The sequence below is a fragment of the Asparagus officinalis genome, chromosome 2 (assembly GCF_001876935.1).
Source record: "Asparagus officinalis chromosome 2, Aspof.V1, whole genome shotgun sequence".
Lineage (NCBI taxonomy): Eukaryota > Viridiplantae > Streptophyta > Magnoliopsida > Asparagales > Asparagaceae > Asparagus > Asparagus officinalis.
The window spans coordinates 44,046,938-44,060,394 of NC_033795.1; the positions used below are offsets into that span (position 1 = coordinate 44,046,938).

A 13,457-nucleotide genomic window follows, 5' to 3' on the forward strand; every position below is an offset into this window, starting at 1 on the left:
TATATATATATATATATATATATATATATATATATATAACTTATGTCAACTTAAATGGACACCAAGTCTTTGTCCATCAAAGTTTCTATCCACTCATTTATATATATAAAAAGCTCCTTCTTCATATCAAGCAAGGATTCCTAAGCAACATGAGTGGATAGAAGTTTTGATGGACCATCCACATAAGCTGATATAAGTTTTTTTTTGGTCAATGAAATTTTTTTTTTTCATTACCAAAGTATGAAATGAATTACATTCTCAAATATCAAATCAGAGCCTGTATTAGCTCCAATCCCTCATGCCAATCTCTCAATCTGTTCCTTTACATGAATTGGAATTTTTACATTCAGAAGCTTGGAGTATAAACTGAATTTTAGTGCACGAAAGAGAGTATCAGAATCACGCGCACGTCCTTGGAAAATCCTAAGATTCCTCTCCTGCCAGAGTATGTAAACTGATGCTGATAAAACCATCCTTTTAAGCTTAGCTTTAAAGCCAGTCCCTCTCAAACTCATACTAAACAAAGTTAATAGATGATGCCAGCTACATGTCTTCCAATTGAAGCCAACCCAGTCCATTGCTTTATTCCAAAATGCCGATGAGTATTGACATTCAAAGAATAAGTGTTTGCAGGTTTCTCTTTGGTTGATATCAGCACATAGAACACACTGATTTGAATTAAGCATCCTCATTCTGCACAGTCTATCTTGAGTTAGCAACCTTGAGATGGAAGCCAACCATAATATGAATGAATGTTTAGGATAGTGCCAACCACCCCAAATAGTTCCTGATATTGCTGTTGTAGGAACCTGTTGGTTAAGTCTTTTATACATAGCTGATATGCTGAAATTATCTCCAGTGCAGCAGATATTGATGACTGAAAGCATATTATCAATACTACCAAACTTCAAAGATAACAAGTCCCTTACTTTCTTGGCAATGGTGAACCTACTCGGACTCGGGCCCAAAACCCGGTCGTTTTTTTTCTGGATACCCTTAGGTGAACCTTAAATCAGTGTAATTATTTCCAAACTGTGTCCAGCGTTACGGAAATCCTGATGTACGGGCCACTTTAATTCTGCATTTTGGAGAAGGTTATGTCTATTGGGGTTTTTTTTTTCAAATTCTTTTCAAATTTAAATTAATTGACCATACGTCATGCCAACATGCCCCTGACATCATCATCAGACCCAACATTCCCTACGCTTTTTGGTGTGTTGGATGTTGTGTATGTGGTGGGAGTCGCATCATTCTGATTTTTTTAGTGGACCTTGTGCTCGACAATAGGATTATAAACTAGAGAGAGAAAGAGATGATCAGAGGGGGGACCAAGCTCCAGGGCATGCGCGCGCTATAACAAAAATATTATTTACATGCTGACTAAATGATTTTTACAGTTAAAAGATAGAACGGGTCACTTTATTGTGTGAAATTAAACTGTCAAAGTTACGAGAAGAGTTGATCACCGTTATAATATCGTTCTCTAATATATATGTGTCTTTGGTCTTCCGTTTGCTGATATTTTTATTTTTGTACAACTGCACTTTTCTAAATCTTTTCCAAATGTGTACTTTGCATAGATGCAAATGGATCAAATATATATGATAGTAATTATTTTATGAGATTAATGGGTATCATTGATAAGGAGGAGATTTTCCTCTTTGACAATGATATGACACAATATATATTGAAAGTTTTGGCAGTCTATTAGGTGCATTTTAGCGGGCGATATTTCTTCCGCTATCGTGCGCCTCCGATTGGATCTACAATGAAGAAGAAGAAGAAGGAGAATGGAAGCAAAGGGATCACATATACTACTTTGAGGGATTCTATCTTCGTCTACCATTCCTCATCTTCTGCTCCTATGGCTGGGGGATGTGAGGAAACAAAGGAGATTGATAGAGATGAGGGAAGCAATGGAACAGTAGGAGCAAGGAGAGCTTCATCGCTGGAAATGATGGGAAGTACAGGTCCGATGGGGTCAAAAAAGAAGGTACTCATGGAGGAAATAATGGCAATGACTAATTCTCTCTCAGATCCAATCCAGCATGGATCTGGTCAAATTTTTGCTCGACGATTAAGTAAAATTTCTAACTCAATTTCTTGGGCAGAAGATGTAGAAGAATAATATGAAACTGAAAAAGATGGAACTGGTGATGAGATTGATAGTAATATTGAGGTCTTTACTCCAGTAGTAGATTAGTCTACTAAAGAGAACATGAATTCTAGGAAGTTTAATCTGGAGGAAAAAATGAATGATGAATCAGATAAAGTTGAGCAACAATTAAATAGAGAGAGTGATAAACCTGAAGCTAAAAAATCATTTGCTAGCCTCTTCTCAGATAATAGAAAATTTGGGAAAGGATTATCACTTAATTTTGTCCCCTCCTCTCAATCTAATGCTATTATTTTCTTTGAGGAGGAATGGAAGGAAGGAGAAGAATACTAGAAAAATGCTTTAATAGGTCATGTTATAGTGCTGAATGCTAAATTTAAATCTATGGAAGCATATATGTAAACAAAGCCTGGGGGAGAATTTTAATTTCAAAAATTACACTAATCAAATCAGGGGTGTTCTTATTTGATTTCCATTCGGAGCAATAGATGAGAAATGTTTTGGAAACAGGGCCTTGGTTCTTTGGTTCCAGACCATTGGTTCTTAAACCATGGTCAATTGATACTAAAATGGAGAAAATACAAGATTGCGCTTATCCAATGTGGGTGCAATTCTCCAATCTAAGGTTCAATTTATGGAGTGCTATAGATATTATCAAAATTTTAAGCCTTATTGGATGCCCTATAACAAGAGATATGTTCACAGCAACAAGACAAAGGCTAAGATATGCAAGAGTTCTACTTGAGGTGAAACTACCCCTGAAAGATCCACTACCTGACTCTATTGAAATTCAAGGGCGTGATGGTGAAAATATAATCAGAGTGTTTTATAAGAACTCAAGCCAAGATGGTGTACATTTTGCAATATTATTGGGCATGATACTAACTACTGCAGGAGACAAAAGGTCATGAAAATGTGTGTACCTGTTAATAGACAAAAGGAAAAAGAAGTGCAGACACATAATGCACAGACAGATATGCACAGTGTATAGGCAAGAAAGATGCAAGTCACTGGATTGAGATTAGTTGCTTATGGGGGAATTAATGATGAACAGGCTTTGCATATATCTAGAAAAAACACACAGGATCATGTGAATGAAGCAAGACTAAATGCTAATAAAGGAGAAGGAAATTCTATGCAAAATACAATTCCTACACATGATGCACATGAAAGGATTAGAATGGGAAGTGAAGTAAAAAATGAGGAAAATGCACAACAAAAAGCTAGAGAAACATGTACAAAATAAATGATAAGGGTAAAACTGTTGACAAAGGCCCACCAGACATACAAAATATAAGGCATGAGAATTCTGGTCTTGCAAATGTGTACCAATTTACATCTCCAATGGTGAATGCATTTGGATTCACAAGTGTTAGCAGAGCAAATATTGCTAGGAGAGCAAAAATCAACATTTCTGTGGATTCAAACCAGAAATCTCAATTCTCTCCATTGGATTCTTAGGTAAATGTATTTGACCTCTGTTATATTAATAGGGGTGGAAATCAATAATGCATCTAACTATATGGAATATCAGAGGATTCAATAAATTCTCTAAATATTTAATTGTCAAGCAATTCATATATGATTACAAACTTCCCTTTATAGCTCTTTTAGAAAAAAAAACCACTGAAGGAAAAATGAAGCAAATAGCCAGGAAAATAGCTAAAGATTGGAGCTGGAATTCAAGTGTTCAGGAAGCTGGAAATGGTAGGATCTGGCTACTTTGGAATAATGACATTTTGACAATTCAAAGTGTTAAGTCAACTGAACAGTGCTTAACTTGTTCAGTTCAATTAAAAAATGGAAAATTCTCATGTCTAATGTTTGTGATTTATGCTTTAAATCAAAGAGAAGGTAGGAAAAGTTTATGGTTGGACCTACTCAATCTCAAGCAGAATGTTGACTGCCATTGGTTGGTTGGTGGTTACTTCAATGCAATTGTTAGTGCTGAAGAGAAACTGGGAGGAACATTTATTTCTGATGCTGACATAGATGACTTCCAAAGCTTTATATCCTCAAGTCAATTGCTTCATATTAAATCCATTGGATGTTTCTACACTAGAGCAACAAACAAGAAGCTAATGATAGAGTTTGGAGCAGAATAGACAAAATCTTGATTAATGATAAATGGATACATCAGTATACATAAAGGTAAGTGGAGTTTTTAATGCCAGTTTGCTTTGACCATCCACCAGCACTTGTATCTGTTGGTGAAGAAGATTTTCAAGGTAAAAAGCCTTTTAAGTTCTATAAAATATGGAAAAAAAACATCCAGATTTTTTAACAGTTGTAAAATCTATTTGGGAATAAGATATGAGGGGGTATAACATGTACAAGCTTTATTCCAAACTCAAGAAGCTGAAACCTGCTCTCAAGGAACTAAACAAAAAGCATTTCGTGAATATCGGTGAGCAAGTCCGAAGAGCAAAAGAGGAGTTAATTGGAGTTCAAAAACAGTTAAGTATTGATCTCTTCGACCAGGATCTTATTTCTCAAGAGAAAGAATGTATTAAAAAATACAATAGACCGATACATTGTGGAGAATCATTTCACAGAAAAAAAGCTAATAGCAATTGGGTTATGCATGGAGACAAGTGCTCACAAATTTCCATTCAATTATGAAAGCCAAAAGACATTAAAATAGAGTATTAACTCTTTACTCGAAGGATGGAAGAAGACTTACAGATATGCCAAAAGTTGTAGCTGAACTTGTTGAGTATTATAGGAAGCTGCTTGGCAACACAGTGGACACTCCAGACCTAGACCCTGTAGTTATTTATGATGGCCTTGTTCTCATAGATAACCATAGAAGAGCTCTGGGTTCTCCTATCACAAAAGAAGAAATTAAGCAAGTTGTATATGCAATATATGATGAAAAAGCTCTTGGACCTGATGGTTATAGTGCATCCTTCTTCAAAGTTGATTGGGATATCATTGGTGAAGACATGATTAAAGATGTGTAGGAATTTTTCAATTATGGTAATCTTCTGGGTTCTCTCAACACAACAACTATCACATTAGTACCTAAAGTTCTAAATCCCAGCTCACCTTCTGATTTAGACAAATTTCTTGTTGTAATTGTGCCTATAAAGCGATCTAAAAAAATAATGACTGCTAGAATTCAGAAAGTTATAGGGTATCTAATCAATGATGTACAGAGTGCCTTTGTTAAAAGAAGGATTGTCTCAAACAATATCCTACTTGCACATGAGCTTGTTAAGCATTATGGAAGAAGACACATATCTCCAAGGGCTATCCTCAACATAGATTTAAGGAAAGCTTTTGATACAATAAGCTGGAGATTTATCAGGGTCATGCTGATAGGTTTGGGGTTTCCAACAAACATGGTTGGGTGGATTATAGAATGTGTAACTACTACAAAATTTTCTCTATCTCTCAATGGGTCGTTGCATGGATATTTTGAGGGAGCAAGGGGACTACTGTAGGAAGATCCATAATCACCATACATCTTTGTGATTGGGATGGAGTACTTGTCTAGGAGACTAAAAAATCTCAAAATTGGGAGTTTGTTCAAGTATCACCCCAAATGTTCTGGCATGGGGATAACCCACTTTATCTTTGCAGATGATTTATTGCTATTTAGCAGATCTGACATGATCTTGGTTAGTAAATTGAATAGCTGCCTTCAAGACTTTAGTAGAGTATCTGGTTTGGAGGCAAATCCAAGTAAATGTGTTGTGTCCTTGGGTGGAGTTGAAGACAATGTTAAGAGCCAAATTTGTTCTCACCTGAATTATTCAGAAGGCTCTCTGCCAGTTAGATACTTAGGGATGCCTTTGATTTCTAAAAGGGTTCTCATCTAGATTGCTCACCACTGATAAGAAAAATCTCGGAGAAGTTTCAAGGTTGGCAAAGCAGGAGGAAGCTGTCATATGCCGAGAGAATTTAATTGATAAAATTTGTCATTTTAGGGACTCAAAATTATTGGACATGTAACTATGTGTTGCCTATTAAGGTTTTACAAAAAATAGATAAACTCTGCTCTGCATTCTTATGGAATTGCAAGATTCATCTAGTCTCTTGGTGTGATATATGCAAAGACAAGAAGATGGGAGGACTAGGCTTATTCACTACGAGGGATTGGAATTATGAAGCTGCAATTAAATTGCTATGGATGATTCACACTAAAAAAGATCTATTGTGGATTAAATGGGTGCATGAAAATTACATACACCAACTGGATATATGGCAGGTACAACCAAGGAGAAATGATTCATGGATGCGGAAGTAATTGCTCAAAGTGAGGGATATGGCTTTTAGAAGATTTGGAGATAAAAATAACCTGCAAAGAATTATGAATGATTGTAATGTGAATGGAAAGATTCAGATATCTGCTATATATAAAGCTTTGACTCAATCATCAAAACATGCTACATGGTCGGATACAATTTGGGGAGGCCTACACTATCCTAAACATTCAATTATACTATGGTTAACTACCCTCTCTAGGCTCCTGACAAAGGACAGACTATGTAGGCTAGAAATGCTGAATGAAAACCAGTGTGTCTTGTGCTCGGCTCAACAGGAAACATGTAAGCACCTATTTTTTTGAATGTCAGTATTCTGCATATATTTGGAATGAAATGATTGAATGGTTAGGCTATTCATGGAGATCATGCAGCTGGAATCAAGTTATTAACTGGTATAGCATAAATTTGAAAGGGAAGGGATTCATGAAGAAAATGAAAAAAATGACATTATCGGCAGCTGTATATATATTGGATTTGGAAGGAGAGAAATCTAAGAATCTTTCAGCAAAAACTTCATACACTTGCTCAGTTAATCCGAGAGGTGAAGATATTTATCCTATCAAAAGTGTTAAATGAAAAAATCCCTGAACATATAAAGGAAAAAATAGAAAGAATGTAAGCTAAAATAGCTTGTTGAGAGAATGTAATTTTGTTTCTTGCCAGGCGTGAACTGGTGAAGTTTTGATGTACTCACATTTTCAAATTTTGGGAGATGAATAAAAGTTTTTTTCATTTACCAAAAAAGATAATATGGCACAATCCCCACCATGTGAAGGAGAGAGAATAAGGTAGAAGAGAGAATTTCATATGGTGAGGATTGTGCCACATCATTGTCAAGGAGGGAATCCCCCTCCTTATCAATGATACCCATTAATCTCTTATTTTATCTACATCCAGTTAGTACATAGTTACAACTACGAATGCGTAAATAATACAATAAGAAATATACATATTTCATATCGGAAAAATCCAATAGTTATCAATCCGATAATAAAGAACATATACGAACACAAAGCGTATATGAAGAAAATAGATGCCACTTAAAGCATATAGATCATGTGATACAAAATCTGTTCAACAAACCCAAATTTCTAGTATCAGAGTTTATCAACGTCTTTGACATTTCTAAAAGATTAAAGTTAAATATATGCTTCACCAAAACTGATTTTCAGCAGTAGACTGCTATTAAATATACTAACCTAAGGTCAATAACTTCAACCGACAGATCAATACATAAATTAGGATGCATATTCATAACTTTTACTTATACTGTATCCATTCATATCTCACGAAAAATAGAAAAATATTCATTTTTGTGTTCATGCATATCTTATGGGACATAAATGTTTAATATATATATCCTTATAAGATATATCCGCATTCTTTTGCATCATGTTTCTACCATCTTAAAAACTCTAAGTATATGAAAAATTAAACTTTGTGATGAATATTATGTATATTGTGGGCTATAATTTTGCAATTTGATAATTTTGAACTTAAAAAGGCAGTCCAAAAGAGAAGGGTGGGGTCCAAGACAAAATGATTAGATTGTATTGGAGAGAAGGAGCCAGGCGTGGAACTATAAAGCGCAAGCAAGCAGGGGTCAGATCATACCGCAAACGTGGGTCTTGACCAAAATAGACCCCGTTATTTTTTATTATTGCAAAGGTTAATTATATCATCAATTAAAATAAATCTTTTGCATTTATATATTATAATAATATCCTCTACTTTTAAACCCATCAGGCCTGCTATGGTTGGTTCTAATTCCCTTTCCTTCCACATTCCTTCTTTCTCTATCCTGTCCCTGAACCAGGGGGAAGCTTCCATATATAACTAGGTTGATGACTGCCCTTCCCCCCCAAAAAAGCGTGCAGGGAACAAAATAAAAGTTAGATGACATGGATTTCTAAAAAGAAAAGAAAAAGGGAAATTATATAAATAGCATAAAGCAGAGAAGACACTTACGCAAAAAAAAAACTGTCTATTTTTGAATAAGTGCAAAACAGAAGAATAATTAGATAGGATTCTTTGGATAGTTTAATTTTTTCAACCGCTAAGAATTCTCTATATTTTTTATTATAGAAATATAACACCTTTGTAGAATTTCTCTACAACCAAGAGGGTGGGCAACTCGATACCTTTTCCTAGTGAGAGAGCAGTAGAGTGAGTTCGAAGGTAAAGTTCATGTTGAAAAGTTGAGAAAGAGATCATTTAAAAGGAGGGGATCAGCAAGTGGAAGAAGAAAGAAGAGCTAGCAAGTTTGAGAAGGATCAAAAATCCAGAAAGTAGAGGGAGAAAAAGAGCAAACAACAACATGGAGAACCAAATTGATCAAGGATTCTTCTTTCAATCAGAAATATCTATGGCTACTTCTCAAATGCAATCATGGCCAAGCCCATGCCAGTTCTCTCCTAACTATGACAACAGTCCGTTTTCGTCGCTTCCTCCTCCTCCTCCTTCGATCTATGGTGATTTCTATCCTCGTAGGGTTTACAATGGTATGCAATTCTCCTATGATCATGGGATTATGGGGAACAATCCGTTATTGGATCCGTTAGGGTTGACTGGTTCTACGAGCTCTTTCGGGAGTCTGCAGACGGAGTTGATCAGCAAGATGAGTGCACAGGAGATATTGGATGCTAAGGCTCGGGCCGCGTCGAAGAGCCATAGCGAGGCTGAGAGGAGGAGGCGGGAGCGGATCAACGCTCATCTTGGTAGATTACGCAGCTTGCTTCCAAGCACAACCAAGGTATTAGCAATTAACTTAATTTTTTACGTATTTCATTTAGCCTTTGTGAGGAATTTTTCAATTTTAAGATCTTCAGTTGGTATCCTGTTATTTTTGTTCGTTACTTGCTTTGGTAACTGAACATACATTTCATTTACCATTGAACGTTTAATATGTACAGTAGAATCACAATTTTATATCGTAAGTTTATTATTGGTTTTTTTTCAAAGATTAGATATATGCAAAGTGTCTGTGTATTTGTAAGATTTTCAATGATTTATACATGTAGAATTAAATTGTATAATTCTTTTAGTTTTGGCTTATTAATTTTTGTAGTCTTTGTGTAGTCTATTAGTTTTATTCTTATTTTTATCTTGTTGAGTCTTTTAATCTTGATTACATTAACTTTGAATAACTGTTTTCTAATTAGTTATCAATATCCGCAAATCATTCTAATATTCGTTAAGATAATTGGTTTATGAGGTGAATTAAGTCTTGATTTTCAAACATTAACTATACGCACGTTCTAAGATATTCTATGATTTCCATATATTGAAAAAGGTCAGAATAAAAAATAAATGAAGGCAAGGCAGCAACTGGAAATATGCATGCATTGATCAACAATTAGAACCCTTCTTGCATGCATGAATGAATTTTGATCCTCTCAATTGAAAATAATGTTGTGCGAGTATGTCACTAGTAAGATCCTAATCATCCATTTATGACTAGAATAGTGATGATTTGTTCTAAACGCAATCATCTTGCCACCATGGCTGTTGAAAGGATGCCAGGCATAAATCCAGAAATGGTTCAAAAAAAAAAAAAAGACAAATTAATTGATTGTTTTGAAACGACTCTTTAGGATGACATTTTCATCTTTGATATTGGCTGCATGTCATATGGAATAACGTTGACAACCCATTAGCATTTCTCAAGCACCACACTTTACAATAAGAATTTTGATGAGATTGTGTTTTTCTGTACTTCATTGTCAAGTAAATTTTCATTATACATAGATTTCACAGTTATATATTATATAAGAAACCTCTGAACTTAAAAGAGTAGAGATGCGATCCTGCACTACAAATTAATTGCCTATTTTCATAAAATTTTTGATGACATATCCCACTTTACATTGAAATCTAAATGCTTATAGCACTGTTGAAGATTTCTAAGAAGACTTTCATGCGCGTGTAGAACATCGCACTAATACCCAGATTAAAAGAAGATTTTCCAAGATGAACACACTGCATGAGCTGGAGTTGCCATTGTTTAACTTGTCAGAAGTTTGCCCTACTCCTTGCTCCTATTTTATCTTCAAATTTACCTAATTATCCTCCTTCAAGTTGACGCTGTAAGCTACCATAGCTATTAACATTTGCAAGAGTGCAGCTGGGTTGATACCTTGATATGAAAAAGAGAGACCATGGAGCAGCAGATGGACAAAAACGAAAAGCTGCCACCAGAATTGCTTCCTGCCTTATTATTAGATGAGAGACAAACATGCGCTCTCTGTCAGTGACCAAATAATATTGGTTCAATCACTAACAAATCAAAATACAAATTAATTTGATTAATTAAAGGGATTTTTAAACCATAGGTATTTTGATATTAGTCTCTCAAATCTTCATATTTTATATTAGTCCCTCAAATTAATTACCTTAATATGCCAGTGTCTGTCCCCTTAGTTAGTTAGTGTTGAAGTGGGTGCTAATATTTTTCTTAAACTATTTTTTGAATGGACAATTATACCCCTCTCATTCTTCTCCCCTCCAACCTCCTTCTCCTCTTTGCCCTCGACCACTGCCGCCACCCCCTCTCCATCCTCTACCTCCTCTACTAGACCCACTCTGGCGTCTTCGTGGTGGAGATGGTACCGGTGATGATGGAAAATGTGGTGGTGGTGATATTATTTACCGGTGGAGGTGGTTGTGTTGATGAAGGAGGTGAGAATATCGGCGAAGGAGGCGATGAAGGTGGAGGAGATGGAGGGGATCTGAGAATACCGGTGGAGGAGGAGGTGATAGTAATGGAGATGGTGGTGATGGAGGAGTTAATTAAGAGAGAGGGAGGGGTAATAAGGTAATTCCTCATGTATGGTTAGTCCCAACCATGATTTAGGGTTTTGAATGGCAAACTTAGAAGGACCAATATCAACACATTGAGATAATTTAGGGGACTAATATTAAAATATAAAGATCTAAGGGACTAATATCAAATTACAAAGGGGACTAATATCTGAAAACTCCTTAATTAAACTGGAAGTCATCATGCTGCAGTATTTCATAGATCCCATTCACACACGCTCACTACCCACTATCCCCTGCCCACTAACTCAAAACACTCATTTATTGTTAGAAACTATTTACTTATTATTTGTCAAATATTCATGCGGCCGCCCTAACGTTTTAATCACTCAACACCACCGACCCCCCTTATATTCACTCTCTTTTAAGTTAACTCCACGATCTCTCATACACTGTGTTTGGAAGTTTACAAGGAGAAGAAAAGCTAGGTACGTATAAATTGAAGAAGGAAGGGTAACAAATGGTGAGTAAATTAGTTAAAAGAGACCATAGAGTAAATTGTTTGCAAGTTTACTAGGAGAAAGGAGGGAGATTGATGTAAAATTACATAAATAACCTTATACATTGTTAAAACGTTTTTAATATTAGAACGCAAAATAGTCCAAACAAAATTATTTATTAGATGTCGGTTTTCTTATCCTTGGTTGCGCCTAAATTGAGGGAGAAAGAAAAATCATAAATTTGTAAACTCAGCTACCCTTAACTCTTAACTTACCTTCTCCTTCCTCCATCCAAACACAGTGTTAGCATACTATATATCCAATAAATAGTCACTTGACTATTTTTCTTGGGTTGAAAAGGACGATCGATGAAATGAAAATGAACTAGGATAAGGCTGGATCCAATTAGCTTAATTATAAGGATTAAAGCTCAGTTAAGTCATGAGTCTCGACATAAGTAATCATATATTTATTTAAGTATCGAATCTTAACTATATCTTTGCCTTGAGACTCCTCTTTAACAGTTATTTTCCTTGCTGAACACGGAAAGCTCAGTGGCCCTGCAGGACCCATGCGCGCATCATAGATCTTGATGCATGTCTCATCTTCCGAATGAGCCTGCAGATATATATGTCCTGTATACTATATGCGTCTATTTTTATGTTTTACATAATCTTAATTTGTTTTGCATTTATGTAACTTAATTACCAGGATAAACGTTTTATTAACGAAACTTAAATTTCACTCATGCACTCCAATGATCTTAAAGAAACTTCAAATACCACTATTCTTTCTCAACTGACTTTCTCTTTTCGTCATTCAACTGTAGACTGACAAAGCATCACTATTAGCTGAAGTTATCCAACACCTAAAAGAGCTCAAACAGCAAACATCCGCAATGGCCGAAGAGAACCCTCTCCCAACCGAGTCTGACGAGCTAACCGTCGTCGCGACAAGCAACAACAACGGACAGTTCATCGTCAAGGCTTCTCTCTGCTGTGAGGACCGCTCTGATCTCATGTCCGACGTCGTCAAGGCTCTCAAATCTCTTAACCTCCGAACCCTAAAGGCCGAGATCACCAGTCTCGGTGGTCGAGTTAAGAACGTTCTTATTATCACTGGTGATGATGAGTCATCTCATGATGACAATCGACAGTTGTCAATCTCATCCATTCAAGATGCGCTTAAGGCTGTCATGGATCGGAGTTCTGCAGGCGATGAGTCCTCCATTAAGAGACAGAGGACCAGCAACTTGACAAGCTTGCTTCATCAGAGGTCTTTATAATTAGTTTAGTTCAATACGACACACTTAATAACTATATATATATATAGCGTGAACTATGGGTGGTTTAAGGGCCTGTAGGGTTTTTAAGGGTTTTCTTGGTTTTATATACACGAAGTTGCTCACTTGCTTTGATGTTGTGTGGAGGAGCACGGGCGTGGCGCTCTCTCTCTCTCTCCCTCCCTCCCTTCCTCTGTGCTTTTTAAAGCCACAAAAGGGTATGGTGGATCTTTTTAGTGTCAACGGTATTGGATGTACAATAAAGATTGTGATTGGACAAGCCCCACAAAAAAAAAAAAAAAGAGAGAGAGAAGTAAGATCTTAGAGTTTCACTTTCAATTGTTATTTCAACTTGCTCTGTAGTTTCCGTTAATGGTTTTACTGTATGTAAGGATATCTACTCAACTGGTTTGAAGCTAAAAACTTTGTCTATATGTTTAACGTGAAGAGAGAGAAGAGGGACATAGGCTGGGGTTGTGTACAGACACAGGGGGACAAAAGTAGGAGTGATAAGAAAAAGTTTTGGGACA

General features: G+C 36.0%; 2 protein-coding genes across 2 annotated transcripts; one reads left to right on the forward strand and one right to left on the reverse strand.

Moving 5' to 3' along the window:
• LOC109831127 lies at nucleotides 297-887 on the reverse strand. The gene has a single exon (XM_020398466.1). It carries the CDS (start codon nucleotides 885-887, stop codon nucleotides 297-299), a length of 591 nt encoding a protein of 196 aa, XP_020254055.1.
• LOC109830786 (transcription factor bHLH30-like) lies at nucleotides 8,188-13,052 on the forward strand. Its single transcript, XM_020398153.1, has 2 exons — nucleotides 8,188-9,139; nucleotides 12,475-13,052. The coding sequence occupies exons 1-2, from the start codon at nucleotides 8,705-8,707 to the stop codon at nucleotides 12,928-12,930; spliced, it is 891 nt and encodes a 296-aa protein (XP_020253742.1). The 5' UTR covers nucleotides 8,188-8,704; the 3' UTR covers nucleotides 12,931-13,052.